This window comes from Ornithorhynchus anatinus, chromosome 15 (genome assembly GCF_004115215.2).
Source record: "Ornithorhynchus anatinus isolate Pmale09 chromosome 15, mOrnAna1.pri.v4, whole genome shotgun sequence".
In the NCBI taxonomy this organism is placed as follows: Eukaryota; Metazoa; Chordata; class Mammalia; order Monotremata; family Ornithorhynchidae; genus Ornithorhynchus; species Ornithorhynchus anatinus.
The window spans coordinates 3,984,702-4,004,658 of NC_041742.1; the positions used below are offsets into that span (position 1 = coordinate 3,984,702).

Sequence of the window (19,957 nt, forward strand, 5' to 3'; positions counted from 1 at the left end):
TCACTTCACTTCGCTGCACCTCAGTTACCTCGCCTGTAAAAATGGGGATGAAGACTGTGGGCCCCTCATGGGACAACCCGATGACCTTGTATCTAAATGTATCTATGTGCAGAGCACTGGACTAAGTGCTTGGAATGGACAATTCGGCAACAGATAGAGACAACCCCTGCCCATTGACGGGCTTAGTGCAGAACACTGTACTAAGCGCTTGGAATGGACAATTCGGTGTAGACTGTGAGCCCATTGTTGGGCAGGGAGGGTCTCCATCTGTTGCCGGATTGTTCATTCCAAGGCGCTTAGCACAGTGCTCTGCATACAGTAGGCACTCAATACAGAGGATCCAATGAATGAATGAAGAGAAGGAGGGCTTTGAAGGAGAAAGGTGTGAATCTTTCTTCCGGGGTGAACGTTTATATCCCAGCTTGGCCACTTGTCAGCTCTGTGACTCTGGGCAAGTCACCTCACTTTCTCTGTGCTTCAGTTACCTCATCTGTAAAATGGGGATGAAGACTGTGAGCCCCACGTGGGACCACCTGATGACCCTGTATCTCCCCCAGTGCTTAGAACAGTGCTCCGCACATAGTAAGCACTTAACAAATACCAACATTATCATTATTATTAAAATGGGGATTAAGACGGTGAGCCCCACGTGGGACAACCTGATGACCCTGTATCTCCCCCAGTGCTTAGAACAGTGCTCTGCACAAAGCGCTTAACAAATACCAACATTATTATTATTATTACTATTATTATTAAAATGGGGATTAAGACGGTGAGCCCCACGTGGGACAAACTGATGACCCTGTATCTCCCCCAGCGCTTAGCACAGTGCTCTGCACATACAAGCGCTTAAATACCAACATTATTATTGTTATTATTATTATTAAAATGGGGATTAAAACTGTGGAACCCAGGATCTCCCCCAATGCTTAGCACAGTGCTCTGCACATACAAGCGCTTAAATACCAACCTTATTATTATTATTATTATTAAAATGGGGATTAAGACTGTGGGACCCTGGATCTCCCCCAACGCTTAGCACAGCGCTCTGCACATATAAGCTCTTAAATACCAACCTTATTATTATTATTAAAATGGGGATGAAGACTGTGGGACCCAGCGCTCAGCACAGTGCTCTGCACCTAGTAAGCGCTCAACAAATACCAACATTATTATTATACTGAGGCCAAGTGGGGTAGGGTTCGCACCCCTCGGGAGGTTTGGGGGTAAAGCTAAACGTTGAGGCGAGGGGGGGTGGGAAAGAGCCCGGGCCTTGGAGTCAGAGATCGTGAGTTCGGATCCCAGCTCTGCCACTTGTCACCTGTGTGACTGTGGGCAAGTCACTTCACTTCTCTGGGCCTCAGTTCCCTTATCTGTAAAATGGGGATTAAGAGTGGGAGCCCCACGCGGGACAACCTGAATCCGCTGTGTCTCCCCCAGCGCTTACCACAGTGCTCTGCACATAGTAAGCGCCTAACAAATACCAACATCGTCATCGTTATTATTATTAAAATGGGGGTGAAGACTGGGAGCCTCCTGTGGGACAAGCTGATGACCTTGTATCTCCCCCAGCGCCTAGAACAGTGCTCTGCACAGAGTAAGCGCTTAAGAAATACCAACGTTATTATTATTATTATTATTATTAAGGAGGGGGGCGGGGGCCTCCGGCCCCACGTGACCCGTCCGCTTTAGGTGTCCGCGGCGATGCCCGCTCGTCCGTCGGGGGCCTTCGGGGGCTTGGCGCGGGCTGCCCGGCGCGCTGCCTGCGGTGGCGGGCCGGGGCGGCGGGGCTGAGGGGAAGGAGAGGCGGCTGAGGCGGCTGAGGCGGCTGAGGAGGCCCCGGGGAGCCATGGCGGACGGCGCCGAGCGGGCCGACGGGCGCATCGTCAAGATGGAGGTGGACTACAGCGCCACCGTCGACCAGCGACTGCCCGAGTGCGAGAAGCTGGCCAAGGTGAGGCGGGAGGGAGGAGGCTGAGTCACCGCGCCGGGGACACACTAGGCCTCGCCGGGGCCTCCAGGGCCGGCGCGCACTCACTCCCTCACTCCCGCACTCACTCCCTCCCGCACTCACTCACTCACTTCATTCGGTTTAGAGAAGCAGCGTGGCGCAGTGGCTTGGGAGTCACAGGTTCGAATCCCGCCTCTGCCCCCCGTCAGCCGCTTGACTGTGGGCGAGTCCCTTCCCTGGGCCTCAGTGACCTCATCTGGAAAATGGGGGTTAACTGTGAGCAGCGTGGCTCAGGGGCAAGAGCCCGGCTTGGGAGTCTGAGGTCATAGGTTCGAATCCCGCCTCTGCCACTCGTCAGCTGGGTGACGGTGGGCGAGTCCCTACCCTTCTCTGGGCCTCAGTGACCTCATCTGGAAAATGGGGATTAACTGTGAGCCTCACGTGGGACAAGCTGATGACCCTGGATCTCCCCCAGCGCTTAGAACAGTGCTCTGCCCAGAGTAAGCGCTTAACCAATACCAACATTATTATTATTATTATTATGGGGATGAAGACTGTGAGCCTCATGTGGGGCAACCTGATGACCTTGTATCTCCCCCAGCGCTTAGAACAGTGCTCTGCACAGAGTAAGCGCTTAACAAATACCAATATTATTATTATTAAAATGGGGATGAAGACTGTGAGTCTCATGTGGGACAACCTGATGACCCTGTATCTCCCCCAGCACCTAGAACAGTGATCTGCACAGAGTAAGCGCTTAACAAATACCAACATTATTATTATTAAAATGGGGATTAACTGTGAGCGCACATGGGACAACCTGATGACCCTGTATCTCTCCCAGCGCTTAGAACAGTGTTCTGCACAGAGTAAGCGCTTAACAAATCCCAACATTATTATTATTATTAAGAGCCCGGACTTGGGAGTCTGAGGTCATAGGTTCGAATCCCGCCTCTGCCACTTGTCAGCTGGGTGACTGTGGGCAAGTCACTTCCCTTCCTCTGGGCCTCAGTGACCTCATCTGGAAAATGGGGATGAAGACTGAGCCTCATGTGGGACAACCTGATTACCTTGTATCTACCCCAGTGCTTAGAACAGTGCTCTGCACATAGTAAGCGCTTAACAAATACCATTACTATTAAACGGGGGAGGCAGACAATAAAACAAGTAGGCGTCACCAGCCTCAAGAGAAGTTGAATCATCGATACAGGTACATTGTTAAAAAAAAAATATAGAGAGAGTAATAAGATATACAAAAAGGCACAAGTGCATCATTCATTCATTCGATCGTATTTATTGAGCCCTTACTATGTGCAGAGCACTGTGCTCAGCGCTTGGAAAGTCCACTTCGGCACCGGAGACCATCCCTGCCATCAGCGGGCTCACGGTCTAAACAGCGTGAGAAGCAGTGTGACTCAGTGGAAAGAGCCTGGGCTTGGGAGTTAGAGGTCATGGGTTCTAATCCCGCTCTGCCGCTTGCCAGCTGTGTAACTTTGGGCAAGTCACTTAACTTCTCTGTGCCTCAGTGACCTCATCTGTGAAATGGGGATGAAAACAGTGAGCCCCACGTGGGACAATCTGATCACCCTCTATCCTCCCCCAACGCTTAGAACAGTGCTTTGCACAGAGTAAGCGCTTAACAAATACCACCATTATTATTATTTTGTTATTATTATTATTATTATTATTATTATTAAACGTGGGAGAAAAGACCACACAACAAAGCGGAAGAAAAAAGTAGTAGTTGTCAACATCATCAAGATAAATAGAATCATAGATATATACACATCGTTAACAAAACAGATTAATAAATAATACATAAAAATAAGCCCAAGTGCTGTGGGGAAGGGGGTGGAGCAGAGGGAGGGAGCAGGGGGGAATGGGGAGGGGCGGAGGGAGCGGGAGGGCTCAGTCTGGGAAGGCCTCCTGGAGGAGGTGAGCTCTCAGGAGGGCTTTGAAGGGGGGGAGAGGGTTAGCTGGGTGGATGTGAGGAGGGCATTCCAGGACAGAGGGAGGACGTAGGCCAGGGGTCGACGGCAGGACAGTTGCCAAATTGTACATTGATGGGTTAACTGTACCCCTCCCCCCCCCCAGCACTTAAATCAGTGCTTGGCACATAGAAAGACCTTAAATATTATTAATAGGCCACTTTTCAGTGATTTAAATCATTGCCTGGAGTCTTTTGATCAGACTTCCCAGTGGGTTCTTTTCCGAGAATGTCTTAAAGATATCTTAGTACAAAGTTTTAGGAATGGGAAAATTGGATTTGTAATGGAGATCTAAATCTGGGAACAATGGCTTGGGGAACTAAAAGAGAATCACTTAGAGACAGGTATGATCCATCTCAGGATCAATAAATATGATTGATTGAATGATTGGATGCCGAATCTGGCCTGTTGGGGATGCCCCAGTGTCCTCCACAGATCCACCCCAGTGGGTTTTTATAGTCGTCTTTCATGTTTGACTTCTTGGTTGACATTTCATCCCCATGTGAATTATGGTCAGCGTCTTTCTCTTATGCAGACCATCTATTCAGCTATCTAAACACCCTGTAGAAACAGTCTTGGGATCTGTAAAGATGAAGAATCGGGTTTTTCATGGTTAAACTCCCACTCCATTTGGTCGTTTCCCAGAGCTGTATTTAGCTGTGGCGTGTCCCTGTCCCCCACCATTACTTTCACTAACATCATCAACAAAAAAAGCCTCAGCATATTTGAAGTATTACATTTATCTATCCTTTTTCCTATCTGAAAAGGTGGGGTTTTTTTCCACAGAGAGAAAATTTCAGTCTATAGTGAATAAAAGCTTTTAGGGCCTAAACTAGGAATGTGTGTCCTTGCAGAAGATGGAGTTTGTTGAGAGTGATGGGAGGGGGGGTAAGAGAGAGGGCAGAGTTGGGGAGGTGAGCTGGGCAGGATCGGGTGCAGATCAGAGCCAGGTTATGAGGCTAGTGGGGAAAATTAAAACCCCCAAGTGAGGTTAGGGCTAGGAAGGGCAGTGGAGGTGTGGAAAAGACCAGGGTGGAGAGTTTGTATCCCTGTCAACAGAACTTGTCCATGCAGGGCAGAATGCTAGGTCCTCAAAACCGCCTAAAGGTAAGGGGAGACAACTAACAAACTCCTAGAGATCCCATCGAAGGAGGTGTGAGATGATGCTGAAGAAATGTTACCTCACATCCAAACAGAATGGGGAAAAGTTAACATGTTCAAGGGAAATGGGCAATGGTCAATCGTAAAGGCGATTCCATACATCCACAGATGTTGCGTTGCCTGTGTTTCAAAGCAGTTGAAACTCTCTGCAATCAGCCTGACACACAGCTTTTCCTCAAAGTGCACCAGTACCAGTGAATGATGGATTGAGCCATCAGCAAAATTATTACTATTATCTCTAGCATTCAGTAAGTGCTTACTGACTTGTCAGGCCTGGAACTAAATGCTGAGGTGAAAACCTGAAAATTACTAAAGTCACTCTTCCTGACTAACAAGGGGTACGTAGTCTAGAGAAGGACATAGAACAGTCAGTCAGTCAATCAGTGAACAATGGGAAGAAAGCAAAACAACAAGACAGTAGACTAAAATTCAACAGTTGAAAGAGTATCAGCAGTAAAACGTTTCTGCTCTAAATGATGTGCCGGTTTGCTGTGCTGCCTCATTCTGCCTGGCAATCTTGGCTGGCACTGACAGTAAATGCTACATAGGTGTAATGTGGAAGAGTGCCAGAAATATAGGAACTTGAGATGCTTTTAATAGACTTCTGAAACTGGATCACATTATTAAAGCCACACAGAATCTTGCAAGTTTCTTCCTCAGAAGAATCACCTCTTTCCTATTTAATCTTAACAGCAAGCTTAATTATACTTTGAATTTGTACAGCACTTCTGTTTATTTCAAAGAGTTTTCCCATCCTCACAGTCTCCTGTGGAAAAGAAGACATTATTACTAATCCTCATTTTCAGATGAGGAAACAGAGGCACAGTGAGGTTATATGACTTGTGACAACTGGCTATTAGCAGAGTTGGAACAAGAACTCAGAATTCCTGACTCTCAGACCTATGCACTTTTCTCTAAACCATGTTAATGTTTTGTAGCTTTTTAAAACTCCTTAGAATAATATTTTGGGGGGACTGATTATCTTTCCTCTTTCTAACTGACTTTTGTAAAACACATCTTGTAGTTATAAATCAGATAGAAAAGACACTGATAACTCAAAAGGTTAAAGCAAAGCAAAAGGTTAAAATCATGGAAGAATTAGAATGTATGTAAAAAGATGTTTCAGTTTTTGCCATAGCTGTGACCCTACCAGAGACACAAAACATGCTTTAATATACCCAAATTACTTGGGTTGACATAATGGGGCGGGTGGACAGAGACTTGTCCTGTTCCTTGATGAAATGCCTCTGCATCATTTCTGGCTAGAAGTTCTATATTAATTCATTCAGTTGTATTTATTGAGCACTTACTGTGTGCAGAGCACTGTACTAAGCACTTGATGTGTATATGCATTCTGATTTGTGTGGATGAAATCCCCAAACTGCCTACGTTTAGAGTTTGTAATAGTTATGCTCTTTTGCGCACCTAACGCTAGACACATAAGTAGCATTAATAAAAAGTCATGACAAGTTTCATCTCAAAGCACGGATGTGCTTTGTGTCCAGACTGTTTCACTCTGTCCTTAGCCTTTGCATTTAAATACAAGATTTTCAATTTCCTTGTTTGAACAATTGAGATGTGTATGTCTCAAATGTATATGTATGTCTGTGTAACACTCAAGTGTGTGTGTGTGTGTGTGCGTGCCTGCCTGTATGTTAGAAACAGTGCCCTGGAATAATGCTACCATCTGATTAAGTGATTAATGTGATATAAATAATAAATATGCATTGCAGCTCTTAAGCTCGGTGATATGTTTTCTGCTATATGCAAAAGAAGAGGAAAAGCACTGTTCTCAAGCAGTAGTGAAATATCAGAGTTCTGCTTGATGAGTCATAAAACATAGATTTTTCTTATCAAATTCTGGCTTGTTCGGAAGACTTTATGCAAGCTCTTGATTCTTCAGTTTCTTCCCTGTATAATGCGGGTCGGATAGTACCCTGATTTGGCAGGAAACCAGTCTTCAGATATGGTGAAAAAAACTTCAGTCCCACAGATTTTTCCTCAGTCTTTTGTATAATCATCGGATGGTAATAGTGAACATGAGTGAACTAAAAAAATTCAGTCCTAGGAGTGTGGGTTGAGTTGCCGGTTTTCATTAAAATTCTTCCTAGCCACACAGTATAATTCATTTTCTGATTAGGCCTTTTATTTTTTTCCTTCTATGTAAGTCACAGCTTGTGTTTTCATTGCTGGTCCTTGTCTCTCTCTTTTTTTTTTTTTTGGCTTTTTTTTAGGAAGGACGACTTCAAGAAGTAATTGAAACTCTTCTGTCGCTAGAAAAACAGACCCGAACTGTGAGTAGATTATCCTCCAGGCAAAAATTATTACTCATTTCATTTAATTTGTTTTTGGCTCACATAATGTTTTCATTCCTGCAGGCTTCTGACATGGTATCGACATCCCGAATTTTGGTTGCAGTAGTGAAGATGTGCTACGAAGCCAAGGAGTGGGATTTTCTTAATGAAAATATTATTCTTTTATCCAAAAGGAGAAGTCAATTAAAACAGGTGAGCTTTTCGGTTCTGTGAAGACAATAACTGAAAGGGTAAATAATTCTAAATATCAAATTGCGAAATGCCTTCCCTTGCTGATCATTTTGTTTTCTGGAACGAGAGCTAGAGCTCCATTAGGGGTAGCTCCATCATTCGCTGTTTTCTCCATTGCTGACTATTTGTTCAACAAGTTAAGTCAATAATAATTTATAGCACTTTTCACTTTGAAATCTCAACTTCCTGTGACACTTGAATCATTAGAACCTCTCAGCGAGAGAGTGAAAAGCGTCATTATCCCCATGTGTAGAGATGACTAAGCTCTGGAGCTTGTTCAACCCTCTCAGCATGGCGTAGTGGATAGAGCACACCCCTGGGACTCAGAGGGTGGTGGGTTCTAATTCCGGCCCTGCCATTTGTCTGCTTTGTGACCTTGGGCAAATCACTTCACTTCCTCTGTTGCCTCAGTTATCTCATCAGTAAAATGGAGATTGAGACTATGAGCCCCATATGGGATAGTGACTGTATCCAACTGGATTTGCTTGTATCCACCCCACTGCTTAGAATAGTGCCTGGCGCACAGTCAGCGCATAACAGATACCACAATTATTAATACCACTAATCTGTCAGAACTGCTGGCTCTTGCCACTAGACAGTGAAGGAGAAAGGGCCATCTTTTTTGAATCTTTTAAAAAGAAATTAAAAGCAAAGTAATGAGGCCAGCATTTTTTCATATAATTGGAAAAAAAACACCTAATAGATAAAAAGTGGCATTGAGAATAAGACATATTTGAGTGAGGTCACTCCAGTGCATGTAAAAATTCACCTGATTTAAATGCACCATGTGGAGCTCAATCCTATGTGAGCGTCTTGCTACCAGCTGTCCGAGTATCCTAATACTAATGCATTTTGCATGAGGAGAACAGATGTTAAGTGAGCCTCCATGTCGATCCCCTTGCTTGAAGTCTAGCTTTCCTTTGTAAGGAACTTGTTTCAAATGCCTTCTTTAATTAGAAATAAGAGTCCATTAAAGTTCATGAAAACAACACTAAAACACTTTATCATTTTCTATTTTAGAGAGAGAGCGGCGCAGTAGTATTAATAGTATTTGGAATGGTGGTAATATTTATTAAGTGATTACTGTGTAGAGTAGTGTACTAAGCCCTGGGGCAGAATTTCCAGCGGGGAATTAGACAGAATGTGAGACTAGAGCCAAGTTTATCCACTTCTTTTACCTCTTCCTTCATGCTGTCCTGGACAAAATAAGTGCCTAGGATTGATTATTTTTTCTCTTAGACCTTGTAGGCTTTTTTAAGTGAACCTTTTTTTCTGCCTCAATGCAGCTGAATTCTTAAGGTTTCTCAGCTTTGTGTAGATTGCCTAAACAGAAGACTTCTTTGTCTATCACTTTGCCCTGCAGGTGAAACTTACCTAGCCATAATTAATATTAATGACTTTCTTGCTGTTCTGCAACAGTATTCCAGTGGGTCAAGTTTAAATAGGTTACCCCCCCAAAAAATTCAGTCCCTTTATTTGAGTGTTATGACAGAATCTTTTAAATGGATTCCCTTAGTCCTAAAGGGTTTTAATTTCCGATTTTTGGTGCTTATCCACATGGGGCTGTGGTATAACTGTTCAAATTTTATATTCCAATAAAAGACAACTAATATTATAAAACACCAGATTTTCATTTTTACTTGTCTGTAAGCACTGAGCCCTGATTACCATCCTTCTGAGAATATCGAAGCACACCTGAGATTCTTTAAGAAGAGATTTTTGTACTGGAGGCTCTTTTCTACAGTTAATATGATACCTTCATTTTAGGCATAGTTTTGGAAGGGACCTCTGGGCAGGAATGTGTCTGTTATATTGCTGTTCTCTCCCAAGTGCTTAGGAAGATGCTCTGCACACAGTAAGCGCGCCATAAATATGATTGATGACTAATTTGTAGGAAGGAGGGATTTACCTTCCTCAAAGAATTTTGTCCATTTGAAAGAAGGAAGAGGACATTCTTGAATCTACAAACATGTAGCTCATCCCAGACACTTTGGATGAAATGACATTGTCAGTAGGTGCCTTATTGCTGGGTGTTTTCAATTTTGTTTGGGTGCAGTTGCATCAATTATTGCTATTTAATTTGACAGGCTGTTGCAAAAATGGTCCAGCAGTGTTGTACTTATGTTGAAGAGATCACAGACCTTCCAATCAAACTTCGCTTAATTGACACCTTGCGAATGGTTACAGAAGGAAAGGTAAGCTTTCAAGTAGAAAGACACGATATGTGGTCTCCCACTGTGGAGATGCCCAGTGGGGAATTCAGCTTTGGCTACGCTGATGTTTACCGGCAGAGAAAAGGTAGATGACTTACTACTCTCAGCAGGTCAGGGATGGACCTCACCGTTTTCATTTTGTGTCTTTAGTCTCTCGGCCTTAGTGCCTCTCTTAAAGGAACAAATAAGAAAGGGTAAATATCAAATATGGGTTCTTCCTCTCACCAAGGTAACTCTTAATGGGGATTATTTCCATTATTTTATTGATCAGAATTGTAATTTGCCTTTGCCTGTCTCTTAGAACTGCATTTATTTCCACTTAAGATGCCTCTAAAAATTAAATTCTTAGATTCTTTTTAGCATTCAGAGGCACTTTATCATTCACTTTATTGGAAATTAGAAATTCAGCAACATTACTTATTTATAAAGCAAACTCTAAATGCATTAATAATTCCTAGCAGTTGAGGAGTTGAGGCAATAAACAGTTTCTGATGTAAGAAATATGAAGAAATCGTGAATCATGAAGAAAACTGAGGATATTAATTGAGGAGAGCACATCCTGGAGTGGCCAAAGTGCTTTGAATTGTTCAGTTTTTTAAAATTCTGTTTTCCTTCCTAACTTGTGGCCCAGGAACTTGAATTTTCAATCCCTGATCTCTTTTGGCAGCATATTGAAATGTTCTTGGGAGACATTTGCTAGAGCAATAGCTAGAGGTGATAGATACTTTTTACAGTATCACAAACTGGCAAGGTGGTTCCTGTTGTGCCAATTTGGGATGACAGACTACTTTAGACCCTTTTGATATAGAATATTTCTTTAGGGAGGCGGATGTTAAAATGGAAATGCTTTGTTATCCATTTCAGATCTATGTGGAAATTGAGCGTGCCCGATTGACTAAAACACTAGCAGCAATCAAGGAACAAAATGGTGAAGTGAAAGAAGCGGCATCAATTTTGCAAGAGCTGCAGGTAGCGTGTCATTTTAGAGGGCACTTGATATTATTTTACCCCAGAAATGAACTTTGGTGTTGCAGTGGAGGGTGGTCCTCTTGGCAGTTCATCTTCTCCTTTCACCTGCAAAAAGTAGGATTGATTGATTGGATTGGGATGTGAGTTTTAATCAAAGGGCAATAGATTAGGTGATGACTGGTGCAATTCCCAATCGTCAAGAAAATTTTGCTTTGAGACCTCAAGTGCAAAACACTTATCCATATTTTTTAATGTGACTTTACTAAGATGGGAACGTCTGGGTTGATTTGCTGCATAAAACTGACCCAGAATTGGCACAGTTCAGCAGAACAAAATGGTATCTGCAGTAACGGAATTGTTCAGTCAAGATTGCCCAACACCCAGTAAGTCTGATTTGTTGATAATTGATTTTGTTGTGTTCATGGGAACTAAATTATCAGCATTCATCGAGTGCCTTACTGTGTGTGCAGCACTTTACTGAGCATTTGGACGGGTACAATAAAGTAGGTGATCATTTTCCCCTTAGATTACAATTTAAGGGGCAGATAAAAAAAATAATCACAATAATAATAATTGCGATCTTTGTTAAGCCTTTATTATGTGCCAAGCACTGTACTAAGCGCTGGGGTATGTAAACAATAATCGGGTCACACATGAGGCAGTATTTGAATAGGGTCCCTAAGGTCCTGAAGTCTCATTGGCAGGGGAGCAATTATCCAGGAATTTGAGATTTAGAGCTTTGTGGAAGCCTGTGTCCACTTGAGCATTTGACTACCTTCGTAACAGATGACTAATCTGCAGAGTTCACTGGGGACCAAGTCTCTGCCAATAAGGGATGCACATTATAAAACCGGTGGCTAAAGATGTCACCATTATAATAATTATTGGGGTATTGGTTAAGCACCAACTGTGTGTCAAGCACCGTACCAAGCAATGGAGTAGATTCAAGATCAGGTCCGAGATGGGGCTCACAGTCAAAGTAGGAGGGAGAGTACATATTTTCTATTTTGCTGATAAGAGAACCACGGAACAGAGAAGTTAAGTAACTTGCCCAAGGTCACACAGCAGACAAGTAGCGGGACTGGAAGCAGAACTCAGGTCTTCCGACTCCCAGGCTCGTTCTCTTTCCACTAGACCCCGCTGCTTCTTGGAATTGGTGTCGTATTTTATATTTTGGTTTGTAAACTCCAAGAGAACAGGAATAAGTATCTGTTGGTCATTGGTAATAAGGGCACTTACTAACTACCATTTGATGTTGATGATCATTTCAAGATTATTGGTTTATACTTTATTTTGTGTCCGAGTAGTGGGAATTCAATTTGGTTATATTTTGGTTATTACTGTTATAGGTGGAAACCTATGGGTCAATGGAAAAGAAGGAGAGAGTGGAATTTATATTGGAGCAGATGAGACTCTGTCTTGCTGTGAAAGATTACATTCGGACCCAAATTATCAGCAAAAAAATAAACACCAAATTTTTCCAAGAGGAAAACACAGAGGTAAATTATGAGAAATCACTTAATTTTTTTCTCTTTCCCTGCCTCGTGTCTTCACGCCTCATGTTTACCAAATATTTTAAAAAAAATAACTCTCAAAGTTAAAGTGAATATTAGTAAACTAGTTCTGTTTTTCAGAAGTCTAAATTGAAGTACTACAATTTAATGATCCAGTTGGATCAGCATGAAGGCTCCTATTTGTCCATCTGTAAACACTACAGAGCTATATATGATACCCCTTGTATCCAAGCTGAAAGTGAAAAGTGGCAGCAGGTAAGATTTTTGGTAATAAAATTGAAGTGATCCCCACTACTGCTTCACTTGGTGACTGCAATACTAGGTTGCTGTCGCTTGCATATGCCATCGTTATATGGGTTGTATGAAAACAATTAAAATCCCAGACAGCATCAAAAGAGAATGTAGAATGATTTTGGGCACTCAGTCTTTAAATTATATGGGAAAACACTGTGGTACTTGGGCAGAAGATTATGGTATTCCCCAGATACCAACAAGTTCATTTGCTAAAGTTTTCCCCCTTGTTTCCAACAACTTTATATTACAGTTTCATTATGCTAGGAATGCAGTCGATTTAAAAAAATCCCCAAATATTCGGAAGTATTTGATCTCGATTAGTAATTTTAAAAATTCTTACGTTTTCTGCTACATTGCTTAGTCTTCTGATTTATCAGTTTATGCTTGTGTTTCCTTTTCCTGGTGCGTGTGTGTGTTTCTTTTTTTTCAGGCTTTGAAGAGTGTTGTTCTTTATGTTATTCTGTCCCCCTTTGATAACGAACAGTCAGACTTGGTTCACCGAATAAGCAGTGACAAAAAATTAGAAGAAATCCCTAAATATAAGTAAGTACTTGTTGTAAATGATGCAGTAATGATATATAAGGCAGCCTGATTAGCAAAGGGGGAGGACAGTCAAACATAAAAATCTTTTCCTCCATTGCCCTCCTGCCCAAAGTAGAAGTTAATTAATGGCTGGCAGATCCGATGAAGAAAGCCAAATTGTTCTGGGAAGTGGGACCAAAAAGTAAAGATTTAGATATTTTTATTACAGGAATAGTTCCGTTACATGGTCTTTCCTTTAGTCCGTGTGTCCTCGTTCATTAAGATGCTATTTTATGTAACAGGAATTACAATTTATATCATAATTTTCATGCGACTGGAGTAATAACTGTTTTACCAAATAATTCACAGGGATCTCCTAAAGTTATTTACCACTATGGAGTTAATGCGTTGGACTACGCTGGTTGAGGACTATGGGAAAGAGTTAAGAGAAGGATCCCCTGGAAGTCCTGCAACTGATGTTTTTGGCTATACAGAGGAAGGTGAAAAGAGATGGAAAGATTTGAAGAATAGAGTCGTGGAACATGTAGGTATCTGACAGCTGTTGTTCATTTCCAACTTGGATAGCACAGCAGCAGTTCTTATACTATAACAGACTGTCGGGTGTTAAACATGGATTTCTCTTTCTGACCTCCCTTATTTGGATGGGCCCAAAACACTGGGGAAACAAGTTCTCCTTTTTCCCTTTCCTACTAAGACTGCCGTAGAAATATTTCCATTTTGAAGTGAAACATTTTCTTTGCAGATTGTTTATATGGCTGTTTTGAAACTCTGACTTTTCCATCATTTTTCCCCCCATGTTGGTGGTTAGTATCTCAAAATAGTTGATTCACATTTGGTAATGTTAAGTGCTTACTATTTGCCAAGCACTCCCCTGAGCAAAGAGGCAGATATAGAGAAATCAGGTCAGACACAGTCCTTGTCTCTTATAGGTCTCACAGTCTAACGGGGAGGGAGATAAAGAATTTCACTCCCATTTCACAGATGAGGGAAGGGCAGAGAGAAGTTAAGTAGCTTGATTAAGATCCCATAGCAGACAAATGGAAGAGCCAGGATTGGCACCCAGGTCCTCTGATTCCCAGGCCCATGGTGTTTGCAGTGGGTATAGAGTTGAAAGAAAAGTTTGATGAAAAGTTCAAAGGCCTAAAATGACAGGAACGGCATCATACACAAGTAAAAATTTCATTTTTAAGCTTGAAAGAATGGAAACATTTCCATCTAAAATTAAGCCTTTTCCATATCCTGCCATCTCTCCTGATGAAGTCTGCTCATGGAAGTAAATGCCAGAAGTAACTTTTTCTGGAGTGGTCTTACCTCATTTTCCTGAAGACACACGGGCATAGTCTTTGCAATCAGGAAATTGCTAGTCTCAAGTTTTCCAAATTTTCCCAAAGGCATTAGTAATTACCCTGAATTCTGTGCCTTCCTATGCTACAATTATCATTCTGTTAGGCTGCCCTTTCATCTCCACCCGTGACCGATATCAGGGAGGAAGCAGTACCATACTGACAGCTAATTCTCATGTGAGATTTCAAGGCATGGTTGCACAGTGATACTAAAACCTACAAGTCTTTCAGCAATGTTGGATGAAAGAGATCAACAGAAATGCCCTGCTCTGTTAGAGTTAATAGACATCGTCTTGTAATGAGTTCCTTCCCTAGAAACCAGTTGGTTGGTTATGTCATCTGTTGCCAAGACTTGCTGTTGTGTATGTTTCCAAACCTGGACTGGTCATCACTTTTGCCTAAAGAAAAAAACATTGTATCACAATGTGGCATCTCAAATCCCCATTCCTTCCCCGATGGCTAAATGCTTGATTCTGCAGATTGGAGACACATACAAGTAGCTGTGTAATCAATGGATAAGAAATCCCATCTGCCATTTCCAGTGGGACTAACAGCGTGTCTCTGAGGGTCTCTCTTCCAGGCTGCCTTTAAAATTGGGCACTGTCAGAAGGAAATAGCAGGACTGGGTTGAGGAAAATGCCTGAGGTCAAAGAGCGGCTTGTGGGGAAACAGGCTCACCACTGCCTTGATGATTCTCATGACCCCAGCAATAGGATGTTTATCAAAGCCTATGTGGTGAAAGGCAGAACAAGCCAAGAGGCCTACAGTCCTAGTCATGAGATGGTGGGGCTGAAGAGATAGAGGACCACTCACTAGGACAGAAATCAAGTGAAGAGGGAGCCTGGATCCAAACCCATGACACAGCACCAGGGCAGGGGCAGAGGGGTGCCCATCTTCATCATAAATAAGCAAGAAATCCTAGAGAGATGGTCTACATCCTTCAAAAACCTCCTCAAATGCCTTTCATGAGGTTAACACTCGCTCCCTTCGCTCTATCCGCCTCCCCCCACCCCACAGCACTTGTGTGTATATGTATATATCTACAAGTCTATTTACTTAAATTAATATCGGTTTACTTGTTTTGATGTGTATATATCTATAACTCTATATGATGCCTGTGTACTTGTTTTGATGTCCATCTCCCCGCTTCTAGACTGAAAGCCCAGTGTGGGCAGGGATTGTCTTTCTTTACTGCTGAAGTGTACTTTCCAAGCACTTAGTACAGTACTCTGCACACTGATAAGCACTCAAATAAGACTGAATGAATGAAAAATAACCTGACGGCATACGAAAATTCGGCTTCTGTACCAAAATTTGATGAAGGCATCATTGTTCTTAGGCTGTGGAGTATCTAAAAAAGCTTCTTTGTATGATACCTACATATTTAAAGTAATGTTATTCTGACAGTTATGTCAGGAAAACACCTAGTCTTCTGTAATTTTGACAGATTTGGGATCTTTAACTGACACAGGACCACTTTGATTGCATTTTGCTACAGTTAGCCTTACTGAATGAATTGGCTTTTTCCCCCCCCAGAATATTAGGATAATGGCTAAATATTATACCCGAATAACAATGAAGAGGATGGCACAACTCCTTGATCTGTCAGTTGACGTAAGTCTTTTTAAGCTAACACTCTTACTCACTAGTATTTACAGCACAGCATGTTAAAAATTGCCCTCTTGTATAAAGCATGCCGTTTTACCACGAGTGTTCAGTCAAGTTTTAATATAACTTTAGGGTGGCAGAGGAGTATTTTCCTGGGAATAGAATATGAAGTGGATCTGTTAACTAACTGAAGGTGGCCTTGTTGGCCATTTGTGGAGGTTGCATTCTGGGAAAATGCTACAAACTTAAGTACCACGAATGGCGAGCAGTGAAATCCCTTTAAAGAGCTAGGGTTCATATGACAGTTTCTCCTGGCATTTATCATTAAGGGAATCCAGATTTACCTATGGTACACAGTTGAGTATCTGACCAGACTCTCCTACAGCCCAGAAGTCGTATTGGCAGGGGAGCAGTTAACCAAGAATTTGAGATCTAGAGCTTCAGAGAAGCCAAGTCCACCTGGATATTTTACTATCTTCATACCAGATGAATGACCTGCAGAATTCACTGGGGACAAAGTCTCGGCCAGTAAGGCATGCATGATATAAAACTGGTGGCTAAAGATGTCACCATAATAATAATAATTGGGATTTTTGTTAAGTACTTACTGCGTGTCAAGCACTGTACTAAGTGCTGGTGTAAAGGCAAGATAATCAGGTCCCACATGCGGCCCACAGTCTAAGTAGGAGGGAGGACAGATAATGAATCCCCATTTTGCAAATGAGGGAACTGAGGCACAGAGAATTTAAGTGACTTGCCCAAGGTCACACAACAGACAAGGGGCCCATGATCTTTCCACCAGCCCATGTTGCTTCTCCAAATAAATGAAACCACCTACACTAAATCTTAGGTTGACACAGTCTGCCGAAACAGCAGTTCTTCACCAAATTGTTTTTGCAGGCTAAAAGTTGTCATTATTATAATGTTTTGATCTGTACATCCCGCCCTCCCCTATTTAGAAATTAGAACCCACTGTTTGAAAGACCAGTTGGACTCTGGCTTTTGTCACAAAAATGATGGTTTCATTTTCTTTTTATTCTCAATCTGTTTTAATGTTATACAGGTTACAGTAATAGTTGAAGTTTGCGGTTCAGTTAAATTCAGTGCTAGGTATCCAGCACAGTAGCATTGTGCTTTGTGCAGTAACTGTATCAGTAGTTGACTAGCATTACCCAGGAAGCTAGGCTTATTATAACAGCACAAACTCCCTGGGCATTGTTAACTGAAATACTATTATAGGAAGAGCTAGGAGAAGCCCAAAGAGTACCAGGGTGGGAAGGTAGCCTGATTTAAAGCGATAGGCGGTTGCATTAATCGCAGCCTCAGGAAACTGGTTACCAGAACCATTCACTGTGGTAAGCCAAAAGGGTGTACAGATTTTTAAGAATGGCCTTTCAAAAAAAAAAAAAAAAGGCTGGCAAGGGAACCAGATTATTTGCTCTTTTGACAATTATATTTGTAGCAGAGCTATAACTTGAAGATCTTAGTCAAGCACCGGCTACGTAATAACTGGTATTTATTAAGCATTTACTATGTGCCAGCATATACTGTGTAAATGCTGGACTAGATCCAAGAAAATAAGATCAGACCCAGGGATGTGGATGTGGTCTGATGTCAGTCCTAGTAATTGAGGCTGAAATGGCGGCAAGATGATAACACTAATTCCTAGCACCATGGCTTGCTTAGGCTCAAGGAGTAGTAATTGCATAATGAATTGCTGACAGTATATCATGTGGAATTACGGTAGTATAGAACTCTTTTGACGCTTGTTAGCCTCTCTTAATCCTCAGTTTTGTTATCCTCTCAATTTTACTTTTTCTTTCTCCCTTGCAGGAGTCGGAGGCCTTTCTCTCTAACCTAGTAGTAAATAAGACCATCTTTGCTAAAGTAGACAGGCTGGCAGGAATTATCAACTTCCAGAGACCCAAGGATCCAAACAACCTACTCAATGACTGGTCTCAGAAGCTGAACTCATTAATGTCACTAGTTAACAAAACTACGCACCTCATAGCCAAAGAGGAGATGATACATAATCTACAGTAAGGGGCTCAGTACTCTTAATGCTTTTAAAAAAGCATTAAAACTTGGGGTCATGGAAAAAGACTTAATGTCCCAGTGTAAAATGTTGGGGTTTTTTTTCCCTTATATTCCCGACTTTCATATCCAAAATTTAAAATGTGATGCTGTTTGAGGCCTTGTTTAACCAAAAAAATTCCCTTGATTTCATTTTATCTGTTTAACTTTGCTTTATGTTTGGTGGAAGAATATAATACAACTGTAATGACCGAGTAATCAAAAAATAGTGTCGTGACCTACCCCAGTATTTTTTCTATTGTTGGAAAACTTTTTAGTTATCTTATGTTCCATCCAGCTAACTATATAATAAAAAACCAACAACAGGATATGCTTTTTATTTCTTTTCATGATTACCTCTGGTTTTGAAGATGAATCAGGGGCATTTGTAATGATTTGGTAAGTAGTTTTTTGGGGTTTTTTTCATTGGAAGTAAAATGTATCATGGCAAGACTAGAGTTCATTAAGTTATATACAATTAAAACAGCATTTATGTACTGGTACAGAGTGACTTGGATTAAAGCAAGAAGGTTGAGAGTAAATCTGCAGTCTCCAACTGAGTTCAGCTTTTGTGGTAATACTGATTCTAGTATATCTATTGAACTAATCCAAATAAGGCAAACTATAGTGAACTTTTATGAGTTCTTATCAATGAATTTGAGTAAAACTATGTTCTTGATGTAAATGGATAGTGCCAGAAGGTGCATACCTTTATTAATAGATGATGATGAAAATAATGCTGGAGTCAGTCAATCTGATATCTGTTGAGCGCCAATCAGTGGGCCGAGAAGAGCAGATGAGCCTCAGACCTGAGACTTCAGGACCCAGGGCTTGGTTGAAGGAATTGACCGTAGTGCTCATGGTTTGCACGGTGCTGCTCATACACCCTCTCGTCTCTGCTGGTCGGGTTGGCATTAGGACACGGAGCACAACCAGCTAGTAGGTGGGCAGCAGTAAAGTACATTGTGAAGTTCATGCAAAGGCCTCTTCTTGTGCCGGTTCCATTTACAGCCGAAGCGACCATGGCATAGTGCCAGTGCTGTGCGGGAGCACTATAACTCAGCAGACAGCTGTTGTTTCAAATCCAGTTTTGGGCTGTATCTTTTAAAAGTGTCACTTATACAAAGAATGCATAAGACATTGCCCAAAATCCCTGTTTGGTGGTCCAAAAGCTATGCGTCCACCAGATGAGTATGACAGGAATTTGAAAAAAGGAAAAAAGGATCCGAATGGATGCCATCCACGTCTCACCAACCCAGCAAAAGGATGCTCCTGATTCACCCCCAAACCTGCATGACTCACAGCCAATGATCAGGGGTACCATGGGCCCAGCCTTCCCCAGCACCCCTCAGTACCTCACTCCCCTTCTGGAACTTGAGAATTTCCTTGAGGTCAACCAGAGTAGCACTGCAATGGGGGAAATAGGAAAACTGGAGTCAGTTAGTGGATTTCAAAAGATTCCCCCGAATTGGCAGAAATGAGTTGAGCCAAAAATGCATTCTGGAGTTAGCGTTCACCATTTCTCATCTTTTGGATCGTGGATCTGGTCATTTAATAAACCCTCGGTTAGGAATTTCTGGTGGGGCTTTAAAATTTTCATGCCCAGAAAAGTAGAAACTATGAAATGACATATTAAGCTAATATAATTTTATCCTCTGTGGTAATTCAATTTCTCACATCAATAGGATCAACATCTGTTCTATCTGCTTTTGATAATCACACAATGAAACAATGGCAAGCTTGGAAAGGTTGAA

The 19,957-nt window shown here is 41.9% G+C and overlaps 1 protein-coding gene across 2 annotated transcripts; it reads left to right on the plus strand.

Annotated features, from left to right (window-relative positions):
- The first annotated feature begins 1,795 nt into the window (after positions 1-1,795).
- On the plus strand, positions 1,796-18,532 carry PSMD12 (proteasome 26S subunit, non-ATPase 12). Of its 2 annotated transcripts, none has more exons than XM_029079884.2 (11): positions 1,796-1,954; positions 7,335-7,394; positions 7,479-7,607; positions 9,734-9,841; positions 10,724-10,828; positions 12,178-12,327; positions 12,463-12,597; positions 13,067-13,179; positions 13,528-13,702; positions 16,059-16,136; positions 17,964-18,532. In XM_029079884.2, exons 1-11 carry the CDS (start codon positions 1,850-1,852, stop codon positions 18,171-18,173), a joined length of 1,368 nt encoding a protein of 455 aa, XP_028935717.1. In that variant the 5' UTR covers positions 1,796-1,849; the 3' UTR covers positions 18,174-18,532. The 2 variants fall into 2 exon arrangements, with proteins under 2 accessions (XP_028935717.1, XP_028935718.1); XM_029079885.2 differs by having other exon boundaries at positions 1,817-1,954; positions 7,339-7,394.
- The last annotated feature ends 1,425 nt before the right edge of the window (positions 18,533-19,957 follow it).